Source organism: Macadamia integrifolia, chromosome 13, assembly GCF_013358625.1.
Source record: "Macadamia integrifolia cultivar HAES 741 chromosome 13, SCU_Mint_v3, whole genome shotgun sequence".
Classification (NCBI taxonomy): Eukaryota; Viridiplantae; Streptophyta; class Magnoliopsida; order Proteales; family Proteaceae; genus Macadamia; species Macadamia integrifolia.
Window position 1 is genome coordinate 6155922 of NC_056569.1, and position 22836 is coordinate 6178757.

At 37.3% G+C, this 22836-nt stretch overlaps 1 protein-coding gene and 1 long non-coding RNA gene across 5 annotated transcripts; one reads left to right on the forward strand and one right to left on the reverse strand.

Annotated features, from left to right (window-relative positions):
* Window positions 1-1183: 1183 nt before the first annotated feature.
* Window positions 1184-14387, reverse strand: LOC122059413 (phosducin-like protein 3). 4 transcript variants are annotated; one of them, XM_042622184.1, is made up of 8 exons: window positions 14230-14384; window positions 14079-14158; window positions 10855-10983; window positions 10684-10733; window positions 6011-6315; window positions 5741-5884; window positions 5048-5253; window positions 1184-1679 (listed from the first exon to the last, which is right to left on the reverse strand). In XM_042622184.1, exons 5-8 carry the CDS (start codon window positions 6256-6258, stop codon window positions 1519-1521), a joined length of 759 nt encoding a protein of 252 aa, XP_042478118.1. In that variant the 5' UTR covers window positions 6259-6315; window positions 10684-10733; window positions 10855-10983; window positions 14079-14158; window positions 14230-14384; the 3' UTR covers window positions 1184-1518. The 4 variants fall into 4 exon arrangements, with proteins under 4 accessions (XP_042478118.1, XP_042478117.1, XP_042478119.1 ...); XM_042622183.1 differs by lacking the exon at window positions 14079-14158 and having other exon boundaries at window positions 14230-14387; XM_042622185.1 differs by lacking the exons at window positions 10855-10983; window positions 14079-14158 and having other exon boundaries at window positions 14230-14382.
* Window positions 14388-18220: 3833 nt separating this feature from the next.
* On the forward strand, window positions 18221-22548 carry LOC122060111. Its single transcript, XR_006134254.1, has 2 exons — window positions 18221-19006; window positions 21667-22548. It is a non-coding gene; the product is annotated as an uncharacterized LOC122060111 (long non-coding RNA).
* Window positions 22549-22836: the final 288 nt, after the last annotated feature.

Genomic DNA, 22836 nt, shown 5'->3' on the forward strand with positions numbered 1-22836 from the left:
TACGGTAGGGGCATCAACAGTTCGGTTTGGCCTGGTTTCGATCCAGGTTGAATTGGTTTCAGTGTAGAAATGGTGAAATCGAAATCAAATCAATAAGGAAATTACGTTTCAGTTTGGTTCCAATTTGGCCCCATTTTGGTCCAGGTTGAATCAGTTTCGATGTGAAAATGGTGAAATCGAAACCGAATCAATAAGGAAATTCTGATTTCAATTTTTTTTTTATTTCAGTGCGATTTAGTTTTCATTTGACTTCGGTTTCTTGTATCAATTTGGTTTCGATTTTTTATCCGGTTTGGGTTTGATTTTCCATACAAAACTATGTAAAAACTTAGTTTTTAATAAATTTTGGATTTTTTTTCAGTTTCTTACGAATTTATTTCAATTTCAGTCTTGGTTTTGAGTCAATTCCAATTTGGCTTCAGGTTCGTTCAATTTCCAATGCAGTTCGATTTGTTAATGGGATTACAGTCTCTCAAACCAATCTAATAAGCCTTCGATTCGATTTGGTCTAGTTCAATCGACTCAATCCAAAGCAATTTTACCGGTTCGATTAACACCCCTACTATATGATAAACGACGAGTGATAGTAAACCCCCAACCCTTGAATACTCATTGCCATTCACTGCCTCACCGAAGAGGATCTAGGGCCACCCTCTTGGACATAAAACCTTTTTCTTTTCTTCTTAGGGTAAGGCATCCTGGTTGGCTACACTGATGGGCTAGTTTTTTAAAGGCATTTATATTGGATACAGTTTTCCTCAAGATGAAGGGGAGAATTGGTTTCGGTCCGCTGATTCGGATCGACCATGGTGGTTATGCTGAGTTTAGTCTCTTTAGACCAGGGTTTTAAAACTCAGAATTGGATCGGCCAGATCGGCTAGATCGGCTAATTCGAATCAGAATGGATTGAAACTGATCCTGATCCCGATCCCATACTGCATTTCTAGGGTTGCGGAAGGATCTGGCCGGTGGGAACTGGTTCCTGATCTATTCAGACCAATCTGGATCGGAATCAATTGGGACAGACCTGGTTCCTGACTCTGCTCATTAAAACCCTTGTTTACAGACGAATCCAATAGTGGAGAACACTCCATGAATGTTAAAAATGTTGGATTAGCACCTTCTGGCCAATGATATCAATAGGAATAACTTGAGAGGCCATAAGCAGAGATTTAAACCATTGTTTTACAAAGATAGATAATAATAAAACTCTCAAAAAATTTGGTATCATTGACATGATTCATATGAGCCAAGCTTCAGCAACAAAGACAAAGTAAAGGACAAAGGCACATGGTGAGGACTGAGAAGTGGAAGCTAATGCCTCAATGAATTCAAACTCACCAAACATAACCTCATCAGCATTCTCAAAACAAACCAAAATTCTATGGTCTCTTAATAAAATACACAAGCATGCTGTAAAAGGAATTAATTAACCATCTATAGTCTCAGTGGTCCTCTGTCACAAAGCATTTCAGAGAAATGACCCTTCCATCAAATGAGAATGGAAGCCCCAAGATTCTAATCGCTTGAAGATCCATCGTCATCATCTTCATGCTGTGTCACAACCTTCTCTATAAACCTCTTGCGAACACCATCAATGACAGCCTTTCTTGATGGGTCACTTCTACTCTGGCCATCATCTAAAACTGGATCCGACTGGCATAGGACTAAAGCAACACCTGATAATTTAAATAGGTAAGCATAGAATGATCAACCCAACGGAATGGTAAAAAAGAACAGCAGAAGTTCTATATCAGGACTAACAAAAGGAATAGAGAAATTGAGATAGTAGCAATGACAAACAGAGCTCCTGGAAAAAAAAATTATGCATGCACATAAAAATTCAAGATCGAAACTAAAAAGATGGGTTTGGGCTTCTCCCTAACAAATAGTATTGAAGTGAGATTCCAACCTGCAGTCAGCAATTCGCCTCTCTGCTAACTAACTAATAGATGGTTATGGGCCTGAGGCAGTAGTGAAGGGCAGTAGGTTAGGCTTGAGATGCCGGAAAGCTAGGTATCCATTTGGCAGGATGGGAATGAAGCGCTCAGTCAAGCTTCCTTCTTCCCAACCAACAAGGGCTTGCAGAAAGTGCAATTGCCAAAGCCAGCTATTCGGAAAGCAAGGAGGTCTTTCTCTGATCCTCTTATCTGCTACCCGCTCTGCTCAAAGCCAAGACTTGAGAGCTCATCGCCCGGGTTTATGGTTTTGACCAAGAAACAAAGGATATCCGTTTTTAAACACCTATGAAATGTAAACAGTTGCTAATCCAAAAGCTCTGCACATGTACTCCAGATTCTTATCCTTAAGAATTAATAGTTTGAGCCATAGTAGTCGAGGTATCGCCGAGGCGATGACTAGGCGTCCAGGCGGCTTGCTATATTAATGTTTTTTATATTTGTTATTTCATTTACTTAAGATATTATTCATAAATAAGCAAACACCCCTATTTGAATTCAATAAAAATAATTTAAAAATCAAATTCCAAAAGAATAAAAAATCAACCCCCTAGTCCAAGAACAAAAACTGGATTTTGGTTATAGGGGCGATTTCAACTTTTAAATGCTGGAGTTTTTCTCAATTATGAAAATTTTATAAATTCTATAATGTTAAGACATTGCTAAAAACCAAAATTCCGGTAAAATAATTTTTTGTTTTGATATCCATAATTTTTTTTTAATTCAGGCAATTTTAATGGCATTCGTGCACTTAAAAATAAGTTTGACCGAAGCATAACTTTATCATTACAACTCAGATTTCAGGAATCTTAAGACTTGTTGGAAAGCTAATTTTATGTTATAACTAATACAAAAAGTCTCATGTAAAAATAATATCATTTGACTAGTCAAACTTATCATAGAACAAGAGCATTTCTCTAAATTTTGATTTTTTATAACTTAATATGACTTAATGTTAATTTTTTATGATTTAATATGGCTAAATGTTGATTTTTAATAACTTGATGTTGCTTAATCTTGATTTTTTATGATACAAGGTATATATCGCTTACTAAATAATGTTAGAAAAATTGAGAAAATAAAAAATAACACTAGATCGCCTTGTTCGCCTTGAGGCGGACGCCTTATCGCCTAAGAGCTTACACAACCCTCCACCGCCTTGGTTAGCCTTGGCGCCATGACAACTATGTTTTGAGCTATAACATACCATGGCAAGTGCCACGAACTACCTATCTCTTTCTGAGTTTATTTGAAAAAGGAAATATCTCAACCAAATCTATTATTCATCACCACAGAAGCATAATACAAAGGTTTGGCAAGAGAACTGTCCAAGTGGCTATTCCAAAGACTTTCCCCATATTTTGTGTGGTGGTATACATTGCCCCTCCCATGCAGCATAAAAAACCCTGCTCTGCAGCTCTGCAGGCTTAAAAGATCACAAAGGTCTTATTAGATTGCCTAAAATCAAGACACTCATTTAACATTCCCCTTAAGAATACACAGTGGTATCTTTCTTAAAATGTGTCCTTGACCATGTGTCAACCGCTGATATAGAGTTTCTGTCTACAGACCTGATGCCTCTCAAATTAAATTGTAGTGGTATTATTTCCCAAATACCTCAGAAAACAGAAACATTTTCTAAATATTATTAAGGGGGAGGTTTTCATGCATGGCCATATAAGGAGGGTAAGGTTACGATGTGTCAAATAGGAAAAAGGGGCGGGGGGCTGGGTTGGTCATTTCAACCCCTCTTGTCTAATGGCAAAGGTCAGTGCTTGACTGTCCATGGTACACGGCCGTATACAAAATTATTAATTAACAGTCGAGTTAATGGGATAGACGACACAGACAACAAAAATAAAATCATCCATTTCTGAAATTTTCATGACAAATAATTTCATCATCTGGAAGTTCATTAGAGTTTAGTCTATACCCACAAAAAACCCGAAAAAATCTATCAACTGCCCAAACAAGCTAATGAGCTATTAGAATCAAATGGAGTATCGAAGCATTAAAAGAACAGATAGAACATGAAAGCCACTGAATTAGAACAAAAAAGTGAAAAACATTTGTAGAATTTCATTAAACCAACACATCACATTAGTGACCCACGTTTGGAATGTTATGAGCATAGAAGTGATAAGTTAGTTTAAAGTTCTGAAAGTTCAGTGCCACTTGGTTGTATACAAATATGTGGGTGGTAAACAGAGGAGCATTGGATGTATTTACGTTAATATTTTATGCTTACTATTTCCTTTGAGAAGGTATTATGCATGCAGTGCTGTGTGATAAGATAATAAAAAGAAAGGGGGAGGATATGTGTATTATGTACTTCTTGTCTTAACATGATGTGAGCAATAAAGGGAAGCAAATAGGGATTTGGGATAAAGAAAAAGAAAGTGTGTCATAGTTTGTACAAAATATGGTTTTGACATGGATAGAGGTGTCCTGGGTCTGAACTGTGTGCCAAATGCTGAAGGCATCCTTCCAGCACAGTTTCGAGCACCCAAGTGATGTACCGATCAGATGAAATCAAGCACCGTTGGGGAAATATAAATAAAATTACTAAAAGAGAGAGGGAAGGTCCTAATTTACAATCTCAATAGACCAGTTCTAAGAGTATTCAGTTATCAGTTAAAAACCCACAGCCCATCCACCTCTTTCTGAGAATACAACTAATAAAGACAAAATCTAATAAGCAATCCATCAATACCTACAGAACAGGTAAGTTAATAACACTTTGAGTGCAAATAGAAACAAGGTTTTTAGTTATTTATTTATTTTAAATAATGGTGAACTAGAAATATCTCACAGAGATGGACTTTGAATAATCAAAACCAGTCTCATAACCTAAATCATATTCATTTATTTACGGACTCAATCTCAAAGTCTCCTAAGGAAAAACAAATAGAATACAGTGGTGACTGATCCAAGACCACCTAAGGTGCAGTCAAGTAAAAAATCTCAAACCTCCAGTTAAAGAAGTGAAATTTGTCCACCATAAAACCTAAAATAAATTGATTTAAACCCAAGAAATGCAATGCAAACAGAGTAGTGAATTAAAAGGAACACGCTGATCAAATAAATACCTTCAGGTGTGCACCTTCGACCAAAATGATGCAACCCAACATATGTTCCTTTCACAGCACCATTATTGTACACCAGTAAGGTAGGAAGATTACGGTCTGGGTAGTTTGGAATACAATCTGTAGATATTATCTTAACAAACTTTGTTGCTGGATATTTTGCAGCCAGTTCTTCCAGACAAGGTATAAGTTGACCACATTCTGGAATTCTGCAAGAAATTACAACAAAAATCAATAATACAAAAGCAGCTGATACAGTAAGATACATAGATATTAATAATATCTAGAAAACAGGAAAGAATCAATGGAGTCAATTTGACATGCCTGACTTCTAAATACCAACTCAAGATGCTCCATCATCAAGCTCAAATATAAGTGCCTCTCAACAAAAAAGAGTATATATCTGTTGTCTAGTTGTTCATCATGCCAACTGATTAATAATGTGTGTATATATCTTCTTTATAATATTTTTCTCGAACAAAAAAAGTAAAAGATAATAGTAACCTGTACACTCAGGATGACATACAATTGTAAGCAGCCCACATATGGACCATTAAAAATAAAAAAAAACCACCTTTTCCCAACTCATAACATAGTACGTAACATATCAATAAAATTCAGCACAGATAAAACTCAGAAATTTCAAACAAATACAATAATAAAATGATAAGAAAGATGCAAGCTATCAAACATTACCCTTCCTTAAACAGAAATACGACAACCCACACATCTGGTGGAGCCTGTGAAACCTCCCGAACAAAATCTGATCCTGATATTGGAGTCAGTGATCCAAACCTTGAAACTCTACATGTTTCTCTCATCTCTGCCAACCTCTTCTTCCTTTTGGACATAATAAAAAAAAAAAGATTAATTTTCAAAAAGCAGGAGAAATACTAAACTGCCTTTTCTTGGTGTGGAGGTGGGGTGGGGCAGGGGAGGAAGAAAGACTTAATTTATAATATGAACCTGTATTCTTCAAGGAATCGGTCGTCATCAAGAGTGGCATCATCTTCAAGATCTTCAAGCTCTTCTTCAGTTTTCTCATCAATCCAAGCCTTGTCTTTGGGCTTTGAGTCTTCATCTTGAGCAGGAGTAAAGGTAGGGGGTCTGAAAGGAGCAGGCTTGGGAGGTAGATTACCTAGTTTTCTCTGTATATCATCCCATTGTGTAGATGCTCCTTCAACATCCTTATAAACAAAATGATAGTCTGCCATTGACAGCTTAAGTTTCTTACTCTCAGTTCAAGAAGGCGTGCCACAAATATGCACCACCTGCCAACCACACAGCATCAACACTTTCTTATAACTTTGTTCTGGTTCAAACCTGAACACCTAAACCAAAATTGGTTGCAATTGAAAATATTTATTTTCTTTTGAATCTCAGATCCGTTATAGAGAAATTCGATGTGATATAAAATACTCATACTCCAATTCTATTTCATATACCTGTTGAGTGTGACTTATGGTCTCCAACGGTAAGAATGACTTGGATTTTAAACCTAGTTGGATTCAGATACATGTTCTGAAGTAATGAACTATTTATATTTCAAAAATTAACTAACTGAGCTCATAGAACGATCTGCCTGCCATCTAAACCAGAATAAATGAGGTTTCCCAAAAGAAACTGCTAGTTCTCAATGGCCAATCTTCAAAAGATTTGTGTTGTGCCACTTTTTCTCATTTCATTTTGAATACTTCCACCTATGGAAATAAATATTAAAAATAAATAAATAGAATCAAGTTAATTTGGCTACCATTTTTAAGTTGTATCTGGTGCAACTTTGTTGGATGGAAACAAAATCTTATTTGCATACATGTGTTAGAATTTTCCCATGATGCACTCATGTTTGAATGGATTTGGATCAAATTTAGTCACATCCAAAACCCAACAGGTTATCAGGTAAAATCCAACGGTGCAACTTGGTGAGTTGGCATTTTGTGCAACCAAAAGCCAGTTCTTTAAGGGTAGAATGACCAAACCAAACCAATCAGAAATCTTAACGCCTCAAACAAAGCACTGTAAGCTCTTGAAATGCTAGGTCACTAAACCTAGAGGTTGCATTGGGGTCACTGTAGTCAGATCCAATTCACAAATATTTATACTTTTCTGCCAAAACATTTCAAGCAACCAAAAGCAAGACTGAATCAATAATGAAACATACTGAATATTTCAAACCCCGCCTGAGAGAATTTGGATGTGGGCTTGTGAAATTCATCTAAAAATTTTAACGTAGGCTAAGCTGGATCTAACTAGGTCAATCGAGACTAGTTCAATCTCAGTTGAGGTAACTGCAGTTTAAGAGACTATTTGATTTCAGGGAGATCCAATCTTCAACTAAGCCCTTCAGCATAGCCACGGATAAATGAATCATTGCTTAACTTTAACAAGTGAACAACAATCAAATCAGCTTCCACTGTTCGACAATAAAGCGAAAACCCAAAAGGATTTCTTTCTGTTCAGCAATGGAGACAACCCCTCGAATTTTCATAAACACAAGCAGAGAGAGAGAGAGATTTTGAGGACTTACCAGATGTTGCGAAAGTGATTTGCAGAATTGTAGAGACCGATGTAGAGAGTTTTGGTTAAATGGAAAGCAAAGCCGTTAGTGCCCAATATGTTCTAGAGACCGCATCGTTCTTCGACCAGCAACCGATCTGGATAGATAACCGGGTGGCGGGTCACCGGTTCAACGGTCCAGAATAAAATACATTTCCTTTACCTTGTGGCCCAGTTTCATTCTAGGGAAAACTATATGATTACCCACTTTTAGGTTTCTCTTTACATATATTCCATAGCTTTCTCCGTTGGACCGGACCGTGATAGACTGGCTTTTCGCATCCCATACCTGGCCTCAACTGTGGCTATAAAGGCTGGTTTCTATACCTTACGACAAGAAGGCATCGATTGGGAAGTTCAAGCAAGCGGTAGACGCCTGCTAATGAGCTACTTCCCTACACAAGGTAAAGAAGCAAGGGAGTAGTAGTGTACCTTCTCTTTTTCTGGGTGCCCCGTTGAGAAGTACATCCTCCCCAGGAGCGTCCAGTGGAAAGGTTTTCCCTTCCCTTTCCCAACAAAGAACATTGCTTTCACCAAATAAAGAGAGGGACACATTCCCTTTTTAATGAATTGGTTGGTTTCACACCACGATAGAGAACGAGCTCTTTTTTGCGTCATACAATAGCTAGTGCGCAGCGCCGGATGGTCTTCCGAAAGGCGAGGGAAGTAGTTGGTTTCTGACTCTTAGCTGTGAGTTTAGCTCTTCTTATTCGAGTAGCTAAACTCAATTAATAGGGCCCTCATTTATTGATTCATTTGATTCATGATTCAGCCCTCCTATGTAAAGAGAAACCTAAAAGTTGGTAATCATATAGTTTTCCCTAGAATGAAACTGGGCCACAAGGTAAAAAAAATGTATTTTTTTCTGGACCGTTGAACCGGTGACCCGCCACCTGGTTATCTATCCAGATCGGTTGCTGGTCGAAAAACGATGCGGTCTCTAGAACATATTGGGCACTAACGGCTTTGCTTTCCATTTAACCAAAACTCTCTACATCGGTCTCTACAATTCTGCAAATCACTTTCGCAACATCTAGTAAGTCCTCAAAATCTCTCTCTCTGCTTGTGTTTGTGAAAATTCGAGGGGTTGTCTCCATTGCTGAACAGAAAGAAATCTTTTTGGGTTTTCGCTTTATTGTCGAACAGTGGAAGCTGATTTGATTGTTGTTCACTTGTTAAAGTTAAGCAATGATTCATTTATCCGTGGCTATGCTGAAGGGCTTAGTTGAAGATTGGATCTCCCTGAAATCAAATAGTCTCTTAAACTGCAGTTACCTCAACTGAGATTGAACTAGTCTCGATTGACTCATCACAAGACTCAATCATATTCCTAGCATCATCGGCCCCCAAAGTTTCCAACACGGTTGTTTGAGTCCCACTTCCTTCGCCGTCTGCATATGTATCACCAAATACCATACATAGTTCTGGCCATTGTGGTAGTCCATGCTTCTTAAATCGTGCCCAAGTAGGGTTATCCTAATAAATAAAAAATACGCATAATCAAATACTTGAATTGATATACCCTGGCATTTCAAAATACTCAAATTAAATACAAATTGAGCATACCTTAATATGCGATTCCCATATGGATTCATCATCAACAGTACAAGTTCTTGAAGCAGTATCCCAACCAAAACCAATTGTCTCCAATAGCTTCTTAAACTAACTATAATCCTGCCTCAGTTTGTTCACTTTGTTCTTCAACTGTATAATGGCATAGTTGACCCCAGTTTTTTCTTTGAAGTTATTGGCAATGTTGTTCCAACCAGCTTTATTAAAAGTCGAAGTAGTCCTATTTCCTTTCTTAACTTCCTCTACCATCAGAACAATAAGGGTGTCTACATTTGCTTGGCTCCATTTTGCAGTCTCATTAACTGCTTGTTTTGAAGTTGACATTTTCTCACTATTTTACCAAAAAAAAAAAGAACATGAATTTAAAATCCAAATTGAAAACACTGATTTTCACCAAGGCACCCCAACCCTTAATCTATGAAACCCCTATGACCTTACTCACACAGGGCTTTCAAAGGCCTTCAATGAGGTTTTGAATACATATTGGGCTGTACTAAAATGAACCAGTGGTATTCACAAGAAAACTTCACTTCAATTCACTCCAGTAATAAATTAGAAAGATGTTATATTGCCACTTCAAAAGGACTTCTACCACAATGCTACATATATGACCTTATCCCTTTCAGTAAAAAAGAGAGAACCAAGGAATCAAATTAATGTAGAAGTCTTGAGGTAAATAATGGTCAAATAGATAGGAGAACAATACTATTACTTTTTGCAGTCTAAGTCAAACAAAGCCCAAAGCTAGGGATTCGACCTCTGAGCATGAAATTCAGATGTTCTTCAAATATATGCCAAATAGATATTATATAGTCCTATGTTCCACAATAATCATCCCTTTGAAAAAGCCAATGTTTAAGGAGAAGGGGTTAAAGAATTAAAAACTCCCTCATTTTTCAAATTTGGCTTCCATTACTTATCTAAACTCTCTCCAAGTTGGGTGATAAATAAACGTGCTAATTAATGCAAGAGGGAAAAATAGTAATCTTCATAAAATCTCATTGCTGAATTTTTGGGACAGACAAAAATCTCATTGTTGTAGATTTTTTTCCCCTTTCTCCCCCCCACCCCTTCTTAATCCTAATTGGGCATAGAAATTAGACAAATAAAGGAAAAGTACTCTATGATAAATCTCTGAATTGTTGGAAGGAAGCCACTTCTCTGTTGTGATAAGCAAAACTCCATAAATTATTTTTCCATTTATTCACCAAGATCATCTTTCTTCAACAATTGGTGTTCCTTTTTTTTTTTGGGGGGTGGGGAGGAAGAGAGAGAGATTCCTAAAGGTAATAGCTTTCAAACGAGGAAGAAACTAATTTATAGAACCAAACAAAAGGGACGACATAATAAACATTTCCATGATAGACCGACTATAAATCCCAATTCAAAAGCACTAAGAAGGTGTTTTACCTGAACAATCAGCTCATTCAACGTGACACATTCAGGATCAGAAAAAGAAAACCCAACGCAGAAAAAGCTAAAATATTGCACAAGAAAGAATGTTCAGTTACCTCAAATTGCTGAAAACCTCTCAATCTCCGTATACCCTCGAAAGAATCACCTGCGATGTCAGAAACAGTTTCAAAACCCATCATCCACTGAATACAAAATAAGGGTTTGAGCAAAAAACTGTTAAGGAAAGACCCTATCAAAGAACAAATAAGAAGGATTAAAATTTGTACCGAGCAACAAAGAATCAAGGAGACAAAGAGGAGTAAAGAAAAGGAGAAGGGGAGAATCGCCTGATCCTGTCTCTCCCAACAATGACGCTTGAATCTTTGCAGTACTGCCAGAGCCTCCAGACCCTCGATCTGTCCGGTAATTAGCAATAGAAAACAATATCAGAGTCTGGTTGCTGAATCTAAAGCTAGAGCTGAAATTTGCATACTTCCTGGTAGCATTAAGTTATATCTTTTGTTTCCTCACCTTAAGACTGAATGCAGATCAAGCTCTTGGGTTGGCAATGTATATTAAGAAGATTAAAAGAGTGGAAGTAATTTGCTCAATTGAAGTTGATGAAAGATGTATTGAGAAGAAAATACAATGATACTGAATTCATTGTCAAGAAGTGAAGCTTCCTTGATAAAAGAATGGTAAGAGGTGGGGGCAGCAAAATAGAATTTCTCTTGTAGTCTCTTGAAAATTTCAGGTGACTCTGGTGAGACTTAATTGTTCACAGATTTATAATGCTTTGAAGGCCTATCTTTGAACTGTAATTTCCCCCAAGTTGATGGGAACTTAATGCTAATTGTTGTTAAAGGAATGAATGTTCTTGGAAGATATGCATCATTCATGTTGTGTATGCATGGGTTGGAATAAACTCTACCACAAAGTTGTAATCAAAGTTGTAGACAATCTTGGCAATTATGAATGTGATATGACAGCTTATAAACTTAGCAAATCTTCTAAACTAGTGCGTAATCTAGAAAAGTTTGTATTCTGTTTAAGGATCTTGGTTGGCTTGGTTTATGATTTTGGGTTTGTATTTGTGTGTTGTGGATGCTTAGAGGTGACCTTCCAACCCCTTCCCTGTTGTTAGGTTGTGAACTTTTTTCTAGTCACTATTGAAGTGGTCCGTGTCTGCCTAACGCCTTAAATCTCTTATCAGATGATCTCCTTTTCAAGTGTTTTAAGAGGGCATTTTTGTGGCTGCAAATTTGCACCACGAAAACCCTAATATCATGAGAATCTTGATGGAGGAATATTACGAGGCCTGAGATTTACTTGATGCTGGCAATCACTGGTTCGATCTCTTCGGATTTCTGCACCTGGTTGCCTTACCTTGTAGGCCCACAGAGAGTGAAAAAGTTCAGATTTTTTCAGAGATGAAGGCACAGAGGAGGAGGGAGAAGAGATCAAGAAAGAAAGGAAACGAGAGTGAGAGAAAGAGAAAGAGAAAGAGAAAGAGAAAGAGAACGAAAAAGAGAAAAAGAGAGAGAGATCTTCGTTTACCTTGAAGATGGTAGATCGAAGGTACCGAGCAGAGCTTCTCGCCTCTCGCCTCTCGCCTCTCGCCTCCCACCTCCTTCAAGTGAAAATGGGGTTAGGGTTTACCTTGAAACATAACTTTTGTTATGTTTTGAAGGTAAATTCCCCATTTACCCTTCATAACTTATAAGGGTCCGTTTGGTATCGTTTCTGTTCCAGAAACTCTGTTCGTGTCAAAAACGGAAATTTCAGTTTCTATGTCAAAATGCCGTTTTTAAACGAATTAAGGTTGTTTGGTGAATGTGTCTCTGGAACAGTTTCAGAACAGAAAAACGGCAATTCTGCTGTTTGGTAATGCTTGTTTTAGAAAAAAATTTTGGATGAAAATCATAATAATATGCATATGGATGCACAATAGGTTATTGAGTTCCAACAAATACTTAAGATTCTACTGCACTGAGAGGAGCCCCCAAAATGTGAATAGGTGATGGCTCTCCTCCAAGTGAGAAATTGGCATGATTGCTGAAACACATGACAATGATCGATCTTCTCAGTTGGTAAGTATCGATGGTAGTGTCATATTTACAATAACTTCTTCCCACGCTAAGATCGTGATGAACTGCAATGTTTAAATAGGGGGTAAGAATATAAAAATATTTAAATTTATGTTTTAGACACCTGATAGGATCTTCACCAACGCAAGCATTACAAACTCTGTGATCTTACAGTTTCTGTTTTTATTTATTCACAAAGCAAAACATTATAAATTTTCGGCATGTGATGGAACACCATAGCTTTTCACCCTTCACAAAAGGTGGTGGTTTTGAGAGGGAGATGAAAAAAGGGGGGAAAAAAATAAAAACATTATTTTTATAATATCAACTGTTTATTACATTATGTTTGCTATATATGGCCGACTGGTTTATCTTCACACTCAAGTAGAGCCTGAACTACAGCATCCATGGATATCCAACAATGTGAGATGCCATTGTGCTGAATTATAAGGTACAAACAAAACAGAGAGGGGCATCAGATTCAGAATTCAACAGGTATGAAAAGTAAGAAATAAAAGGATTGTATTTAACAGTTTTAGCTTCAACCCCAAAAGAAAAAAAAAAATCAAGTCTTGTTTTATACAATTTGAGAGAGATGGTAGAGACTTTGCAGACAAATCTCAAAACATATTTTAAGTCATAGATGAAGATATCAGGACAAGAAACCATAAAAGAACAAGATCTGCAGAGGCATTTCAATTAACTAACTCCCAATCAACTATAGTAACTATAACATAATGCAGATCTAATCTGAAAAACTCTGGAAATTCATTGATCTGAAATCGAAGATGTGATATGGTATCAAGAACACCACTACATCTAATCCACTGAAGCCGCTAACAGAGTCCTAAAAGCTGCCTAACAATAGATCCAGAGGACATTACATATTTAATATCAGAACAACAGAGGAGATCGGAAGAACTCATCGGCCACCAATAGGATAGAGAATTGGACAGTAACCGAGTAGAAATTTTCACCAAAAAGAAAACAGAGTAGCAATTCAACAATCTGGTGTTCGAAATACTACCATGTTTTTTAGACTAATCATGTTCTCTAATACCGAAGAACTAATCAGAAGTAATGAGATCCAAATAGAAAATTCACAAACCTCGATCGAACTTGCAGTAGATCAGAGAAATTAACGACAAGATAAAGATTACCGCAAATCGAGATGACTTTGACCTTACCTCAAAAAGCATTAAAAAAACCTAATCAAAAAGGCAAGAGGACGCACGAAATGAGCGTACCTCTCTCTCTCTCTCTCTCTCTCTCTCTCTCTCTCTCTCTCTCTCTCTCTCTCTCTCTCTCTCTCTCTCTCTCTCTCTCTTCCTTTAAGGGTTTTCTCATTAGAAATCAAGAGGAAGAAATCCTTGAGGAATAGATGGAAGAAAACCTAACTAGGCAGCCGAATGAGGAAACGTTACCTGCTCTGCGATTTTAGGACGTTACTTCTCTCTTCTCTCTATGAGCGATTTCACAGGGCATCGAGAATGAAGAGGTTTACCTGCTCTGCGATTAGAAGAGAAGAAGAAGAAAGAATAGAAGAAGAAGAAAGAAAAGAGGTTTAGAAGTTACCTGCTCTGCGATTTCACAGTGGCGAGATGGAGATGGAGCTCTACTCTTGTCTCCTCTCTGTGTGCGGACTCGTGAGAGCAAAGGGAATCATCGGGAACGATAGTTCCAACTTCTTTGAATTTGGAACGAAACTCCCCCGACGGAACGCCTTTTGGGTGTTTCGTCAAATCGACCTATTTTTGTTTTTTCCCCACTTTTTGTTCTAAAAAAAAAAACAAAACATCACAATCATGCATCAAACACAAGATTCCGTTTTTTTTATTTTAATAGAACAAAAAAACAACAGAAATATTTTTTAAAAACAATACCAAACGGGCTCTAATAAGTGATACATATTTCGGTGCCTTTTGCTCAAAATGAATTCTAGAAGTGAAAAGCAAGTATTTTATGCTCCAAAAAAAGGATTCAAAAGTCTCATAAGTGCCCGGTTCATTTCAAAAAAACAAGAAGTTGAACCGGGCTTCCCATACAGGTTTTACCTCATTTCTGTTTCAAAAAAATAAAAAAACATCAGAACCCATTTTTTAGAATGTTACAGTACAGAGCCTAAATCACTCAGAATAAGTTATAGTATTACAAATCTATCCAAAACAGTGACCTCCCTCATCTATCTACTATTTTAGTTACATTTTTACCCTCCATATTCTTCTTCCTTCCCTTCTCCTATCGCTGCTTCAGCAACCCTCTAGTTTAGACTTGAACCAAATTGTTCACCCCCTTTCCCCTTCGGTTGTGCCTGTAGCTTCCCTCTGCTCAATGGTTGCAAGAAGTTTTTTCCCTTTTTATAATTGCGATTCTCTTCTTCGATCAGGTCATCGGATAACGCCTCCTGGAATTCCCTACCCTTGGTACGCCGGCCTCTCATCCTTTACTCTCTCCCTCTCTTTATGTCTCATTGCAAATTTAATATAATAATAAAAAAGGTTGAACGAGAGTTTGGGAGATGCTAAAACACATATGAGAGCCCTTACACAAAAAAAAACACACACACACAGATAAGAGCTTTGGCGACCTCCTTGGAAGAGAGTTTACGGGATTTAATGGGAAAAAAAAACTAGGAAAAATATGGCTTTGCAAATCCAACATTAAGAGTCTGATTCAACAAGAAATGCCTAAAAAATCCCCCAAAGTAGAGATAGAATGTGTGACAGACGGATGTCGGGCACCGGCCATCTCTCCACATCCAATATCGGATTCAATAGGAAATTCCCACAAAAAAAAAGACTGACTGGATGTCGTGAGTGACGGACGAACCTCATACATCATTATCTCTGCAAGTTTGAAATTAAGCATCGAAAATTTCTGTCTCAACAAACCCGGCATCGATCATCGGATCCAGTCAGAAAACCCCCAAAAGTCTAAGAGAGAGTGAGGAGAGAGAAATTTACATAAACAAACTTGATACAGATCGATATCGTGCAACCACATGTGCCGTTGATGGATCCCTATTCTTTGCTTGCACAATGAGGTAGAAAAAATGATATGTAGCGATGGGGCTGGTGGGGTGGGAGGATTAGGGTGGATATGTTGATCGGAAAAGAGGAGGTGGAGGGTGAAAAGGTCAAAAAGCATAGGAATAACACTGTTTTGGTTAGTTTTGTAAAATCAAACGTAATATTATGTATTTTTGTTAACCAAAACATAAAATGGATAATTTTACAAAGTGAAACTCAAAAATGGGTAATTTGGTAATTTTCCCTTCATTCTATCTTGTCAATAGCTGATGAGGAAATTTTGATCATTGGATAGAGGTCACATGATCTGAGTTTTCAATAAAGAAAAATGATCTAAATTAACCATTTATCACATTTCAAAGCCTAATTTAATCAAATATTTCACATATCTTTTCATGTATTGGCATTCTTTTTTTTTTTTGGTAGAATCATGTATTCGCATTCATTCTCATATGATATGTTATATATAGATTTTTAGGGTGATTTAGAAAAAGTTTCCTAAATGAAAAATAGGCAATAGATCGCTACCTCATCATGTAAGGCCCACACTACAAATGAGAGCACATGCCAATGTAAATATATGGATGCGATTTTTATTAAGAGAAAAAGAATGTTGATCACCTGCATGCTCTTCGGATAGAAACAAGCATGCGTGAAAAGATTGCATTGCTTGCCCTCCTCACATAGTGCATTGAAGATGCCTCTATTCAGCCTCCCATTTGCATATCTTTTAGCATAGTGACCGCATAGACTGGCATAGTTCTCTTGCCTTTTTCTTATAATAACAACGAAGTCTTATCCAACTTAGTAAGATCGACTACACAGGTCTAAGCAAGGACATGGGAAAGAAAAAGTAAAAGTGAAAATAAACAAATCACAAATAAGTGACCTATAATATGTTAAGATATGGATTTAACTCAAACTTATAAGTAAAGGAGAATGGGGTTTTGCAGCATGAAAAATAATGCTAGTAAGAAATGCATAGGGATGGAGTTTTATGCAGCTATTCACTTTCAGACAAAGAAACATATGAGTTCACCCGTCAAAAATAGGGGTAAGAAGTGTTTTTTGTTAGGTGAAAGAAGAGGACATGTTAATATAATGTTTTTAAAGTCTTAATAAAAATCAATTTTGCTTAAAAAAATACACCACAAAAAAAACAACGAAAAAAATATTTGTATACATAACAGATCATATGATTGAATCGATTACTAAATTCGAATGGATCCTATGTATGAAGTCCCCTATTAATTAACTACAAAAAGATCCTATGTATGAAAATATCTCGCTCTATTCATTGGCTGGAATGATCCAATCATTCTTTTTGTTTTGATTATCCTTTATGAATAAATTTAGGCTATGTTTGGAAATAAAGAAAAGAAAATAAAAGAATGAGAAAAAGATAAGAATGCTAAAGGTTTCAAAGGTATTAGGAATGCTAGCGAATGTAGACCATTCGATTGAAACAATCTCATTTGTTAATACTCATTGTCTAACCTAAACTGCCCATCACTGGCATTCTACAATTTCTCTTCTACTTCTCAACATCCGTCTCCGTCTCTATCACCGTCACCATCTCCATCTCCATCTCCATCTCCATCTCCATCTCCGTCACCGTCATCGGTGTTTTCTCCAAAGACGTCGTGATCGCACCTGAAACCAGCGTTCATCTACGTCTCTGGCTCCCACTCCCTCCCTTCTTCGTCTTCTTTGTAGGAACTAAAATTGTCCACGCCGCTGCTATTGATCCCCAAACCGATGTTTTACTTCTTCTTCTTCTTCTCCGGTGTGTCATCATCTTCACTTCACGCTCCAATCTCGGTGTTTGATTCGCAGGTCCAAGAGTTCAAATCCCCCAAAACCCATTGTAAAAGAAAGAAAAAAAGTAAAAACTGAGATGGGTTTTGACAAAAATAAAAGAAATTTTCAAAAATTTTTGTTCCTCAGCAGATTTTCTCGTCTAAGAGCAAGACAAGGATCAAAATTAAACTGGCAAAAATTAATCCAAAGATCAAATTGAGAAAAGCCACAAGTAGATTAAGCGTTTTGTTTAAATAGGTAGGCCATTAAAATTACAGAGAGGAAGGACGACACTAAAGAAACAAGGAACAAATGGGAAAGAAGATGTAGGAAACCCTAGATTTTTTAGTAGAAAAAATTTGCTGCTCATTCAGTATTTCCGGAAGGCTCCAAATTTTGATCAGATTTGGCCGATTCTCAATTCGATTAAAATGGGTAAAAAACCGATCATTCATCGGAGGGAATCGGTGTAAGGCAGTCAAATGATCAATGCCGATTCCAATGTGAATAAGTCAGTTCGTGATCCAAGTCACATATTTTAAAACCCTGCAGGTTACGTGAAGAAGAAGACGAAGAAGAAGAAGGCTCCATACTTGCCTCATAAGAACCGATCATGGCGGCTTATGACTTGAAACCTGAAACCTTAAACCTTAAACCTTAAACCGAGGGCGGGGAGGGAGATCCACAGTAGGGCAGGGAGAGGGGGAGAGGGGGAGAGGGAGAGAGGGAGAGAGGGAGAGAGATGGAAAGGAGATGCAGCCGTTTGCAGGTTGGACATGGTGGTCAGGGTTACAAGTCAAGCAACGTCATCGATCACTGGTCACCGGTCAATTGCAAAGGGTAGCGGGAAAAGAAGAGAGAAAAGGTGTAGCAGCAGTTGATTGAAAGTTTATATATCTTCTCTCTATCCAATGGTTTAATTTAAGTTGATCAAATTCTACTACTAATATCCCATTAGCATTCCTAATTCCTAGGTACTATGTTAATATACCTATACCTCTCCCATAAAGAATAAACATGAAGGATCGAAAAAAAGTATCATTTGGATTACATAGGCCGATACGATCATAGTAGGGGGAAAAATGGGATCCGAGTCTTTTCCTCAACACCCATCACTCCAATCGATTCATAGTTATTTAGGTGAAAGCACGTCACGAGATGATGATCCAATGGGTTGAAGAAGGTACGAAAAATGAGGTGCTGTCAAAAACCCAGAGAACAAGACACCAAGAACCATTATACGATCACTTCATCACATGTCACTCACCGAGGGGAAGACCTGGGCGATGGCGATGACGATGGCACTGAGGAACGGTCGACTTGCACGGTGTTCGTTGTCTGCAAACAAGGAGCTTTACTGTGAAACCGGGAAGTTTGTAAATGAAATTTGTCCAGTCAAATAAACCCTCCAACCCTAGTTTTCAAATGAGTGAAGAGCAATGAGAAATCGAGGGACAGAGGCCGTGGCAATTCGAACTAAAGACTAAGAGCAGATGGGGAAGTGATAGCAGAAAACATCTCAGGTTTTCTTCGTTCTTTTGGTTTTTTTTTTCTATATCTCTCTTTTGTGAATCGACCTAGAAGAAAACCCTTTTTTTTCCCCTTTGAATCTACCGAACCTGCTTTTTCTTCTATACGTCATGTTTCTTTCTTTATGCCATACTTATATATTTGAATTTTGTTGCTATTATGGTTCTCTGTTGTTCCCATAAATTTTGTTTATTTATTTCAATTTCTTTGGCCTTTTTGTAATGTTGGGTATTCTGAAATCTGAATGTGTATTTTGAATTAGAGTAATTGAATTCGTTTTGGGGATTCTATTCCCTTTTGAGCTGTTAGAGAATGTCCATTGCTGCATTAGGCTGTGTTTTAGTGTTGTGGCCCCTTTGAAGAGGATTTCTGTTTCAAGCTTGTACAATTATGTATTCTTATGTATTTCTGATTTGCTATTTATCTAAAATAATGAGAAAAATTAGTTGTTGAATTATAAGAGTTGTTTGTTGGATCGTTCTTTTTTTTTTTTTTTTTTCCTTTAAATTCAAGAACAAAGTTTTCCTCCACTGGTGGCTGAACGATGCAATGGTCCAGATGTGACCCCCATCTCTCCCCCTATTGTACATGGTCACGATGGGCCACTGTGAATGGGAATCCATTCACCGTGGTTTTAGGAAAACTTGGTCCGTTATTGAATGATTTTTCTTTTTCTTTTATTTGGTTTTATCCCTGATTAGGTTTGAAAAATAGAAAAAAAAAATTGAGTGGGTTTCCTGTTTCATTTGAAACCAAAGCCTCTTTAATTATGTATAATTATACTTTTTGGAACCCAATCCATCAAACCGTGCAAACCTGTGGTTCCGAGTGGAACCTGTGACTTGCTGGGATAGTTTGATTATCAGAATCGTGATATTGCATAGGTCAGGTAGCAAGCATCTCCTCATAAATACTTTCATTTCCCCTTTGTTTGTTTAATAGCACTATAAGTTCTGTTCAGATCCTGTGCTATAGCATGTTTGAGCATTCCATTTGATTGGGCACTACCAATGGATAGCAAAGTGGGGAAAAATTTATCATTTCCAACCCCATTGCTTGGTTGGTTGGCTTAGGAAAGTTACACTTTACCTACCCATGGTATGTTTGGATGATGAAAACTATTCAATCTCCTGTCTAATTCTGGCTTGAAAGAGGGGCAAATCTCAGAGATTTTCTTAAAGACAGAAAACTCTTCCCGATCTCCGTCGCCACCCAATGGTTGGTGATTGCCTTCGAGAAATCAGTAGCACATAGAAATCACATAAAGCAAAGTGGAATATATATATATATATATATATCCTGTAGAAACATAGGGGAATGTTACTGATACCTTGTCTTGACTCTTCACTCAACATGGGAGGCCAAAATGCGAGGTGTTCCATAACCACTTTTACTAGATTACAAAATTGATGTTTAAAGACTTAGATACAAGTCTGAACTTGTATCCTAGTTGAGCTAATTTGTCTGAGGTGACAGTATAGAATGATTAATTGACTTTATGGAATCAATTAGACACAACAGAATGGAAATCTGTATTTGAGTTTTTAAACCACAAATTCATTGAGAGAAAGAATAAGTTCGTTAACTTAAGTTTTGGAAACTTGGTGCAGACACAACAATTCTCCTCAATAGACGAGTGGGCTGTTTTATGCCCTGTGCTCTCCATTGTTATTTTTTTGATGGTGGATGTTTGAATCTGAATATCAAAGGCTAAAATTTAAGTAGGAAAATATTTGAAAACTTTATTTTTATTTTAGGCAATTGTAAAAATTTCAAGAATTTTAGGCTCACAGCTTATACAAAATGCTCAATTTTTGATGTTGAAGCATTCTCACAATGTTGAAATTTCATTTGAGTTCTCATCTGGAATGAAATTGGTTCTGATACAGAGACTCAAACTGGGAAAATTATTATTTTTCTTTTGGAAGGGGAACTGTGGCATTGCCTTAAATCCGTAGTCCATGAAAGGAAACATATTGCCTTCTAGTGAATTATCAAATGAAAATTCACTCAAGCCCATTCACATATCATGGAGGTTTAGCTATTCTTCTAGGTCCCATGATAAACTATCATACAGGAAAATCATTACACATCTCTCTTGGGAACTGACATCTTAATTCTTTTTTTTGGATGAATAAATAAATTCATAACCATGAAGGGAAGAATACACAAGGGGTGAGAATAAAGAAGGGGGGGGGGGGGAGCTAGATGAGGCTAGCCAAACAACTAAAGCACCAAAAATTACAACCAAACTAGATCCATAACCGGATCAGCCTGAAGAAAAAAAAATCATAGCAAAAACCCAAAAGGGGGGGGGGGGGGTGCACAAGAGGGGGGGCTAAGTATGGGGAATGGTGTCAATATGAAGGTTCCAGGAGGCAATGATATGACTTCTTAATTCTTACTTTCCTTGGAAGTTTTTTTTTTCCTTATGTACTTCCTTCAGCAATATATGCAAGTTAATTGATGGTTGGTCTGCTTGTAGGTTTGTGTCTAGAGTGGTTTACATGATAGGATAGTTTTGTCTAATTTTCATCCCCATCCTTTATTTACTTGGTTTACTAGTCCATAATAATTGATGTTCATTCTCATTTTATACTTCTGAGGACTATGGAGTTTCAGCTTCTATACTTTTACTTTTGAACAAATGTAGAACTTGAAGGAGATGGAAGGCAACGTGGGAAAATCCGTAGTGAAAACGATTGGTGAATACCAATATCCATGGCGAGAAAAGTTGGAAAAATACAAAGATGAGCTTTCCAAGGGGGTTTGGGGCTACTGGAATCTAGGGGTGTGGAAGCCGCTTGGCATTAGTGCCCGCCGTTGGGCACACCTCCGCATGGAAGTCCTGCTTGCTGGTGAAGATTGGCTGTATGATCCAGCAAGGAAAGAGATGAGGAACAAGAGGAAAGGGCACGTGTGACAGAATATCAGCAGAGAAAAGGGCTAATACTGCTGAGTTGATGAAGAAAATGCCAGAAATGTTATTGGATTACAGGAAACGCAGATGGGAGAAGAAGATGAAGGAGGGTGATGCAAGAGACTAAAACCAGTTGTGTGGAGTTCCCAGGGGGAAGTGGTGGTTTGTGCGGAGGGTCTTCTTTCTTGATTGACTTATTTCTGTTGGTAATAAACTATGTTTCTGAGCCATCTGATTTGAAATGAGTAGTTTTGTCTTGGGGAATTATTGGGGCTTCAGTGATGGAAACTAAGCTCAAAGTGTGGATCAATATGTATTGGAGAATCAAATTCATTCTTCTGTCATATACACGGGGATCTAGCTTGTGAAGAATGGGTGTCAATGATCATTTTTATGAATTTTAGCTAGGCTCCATTAATTTTAAAGTCTTCTGTAAAGGTAGTTCTTCTGTCATATACATGGAGATCTAGCTTGTGAAGAATGGGTTTCAATGATCATTTTTAATGAATTTTAGCTAGGCTATATTAATGTTTTCAATAAAGTCATCTGTAAAAGTAGTGTATCTGTTCGATTTTTGGCACTTAATTGAAGTAAATTGAAGTGATTTCTAGAAAATTTTATGAGGCAAGAAGAAAAGTATGCTCCATATTTTTTGGGGGTGAAAAAAAAAGTATGTTCCATATTTGGAGCTTCATCCTCATGTTGTCCATTCATATTTGCTATTGCCAACTTGTACAGAAAAAAAGTTCATATGTGCTCTCAACCCTTCAATTCAGGCTCTTATAGTGACAGCTACTACAACCCTTGAATACAAGCACTTGAGATCTCACTTTCAGAAAAAAAGCAAACCAAGGGTTAGAATTTTACTTGAAGGTAAACTATATTTTTAGTTGGACATCTATA

Excerpts from the sequence above, each read along its gene's own strand:
- LOC122059413 (XM_042622183.1), bottom strand. The coding sequence starts at position 6,258 with ATGGCAGACTATCATTTTGTTTATAAGGATGTTGAAGGAGCATCTACA. Across the intron at positions 5,885-6,010 it reads CGATTCCTTGAAGAATACAG|GAAGAAGAGGTTGGCAGAGA; the intron begins GTTCATATTATA and ends TATGTCCAAAAG. Across the intron at positions 1,680-5,047 it reads TCGAAGGTGCACACCTGAAG|GTGTTGCTTTAGTCCTATGC; the intron begins GTATTTATTTGA and ends TTAAATTATCAG.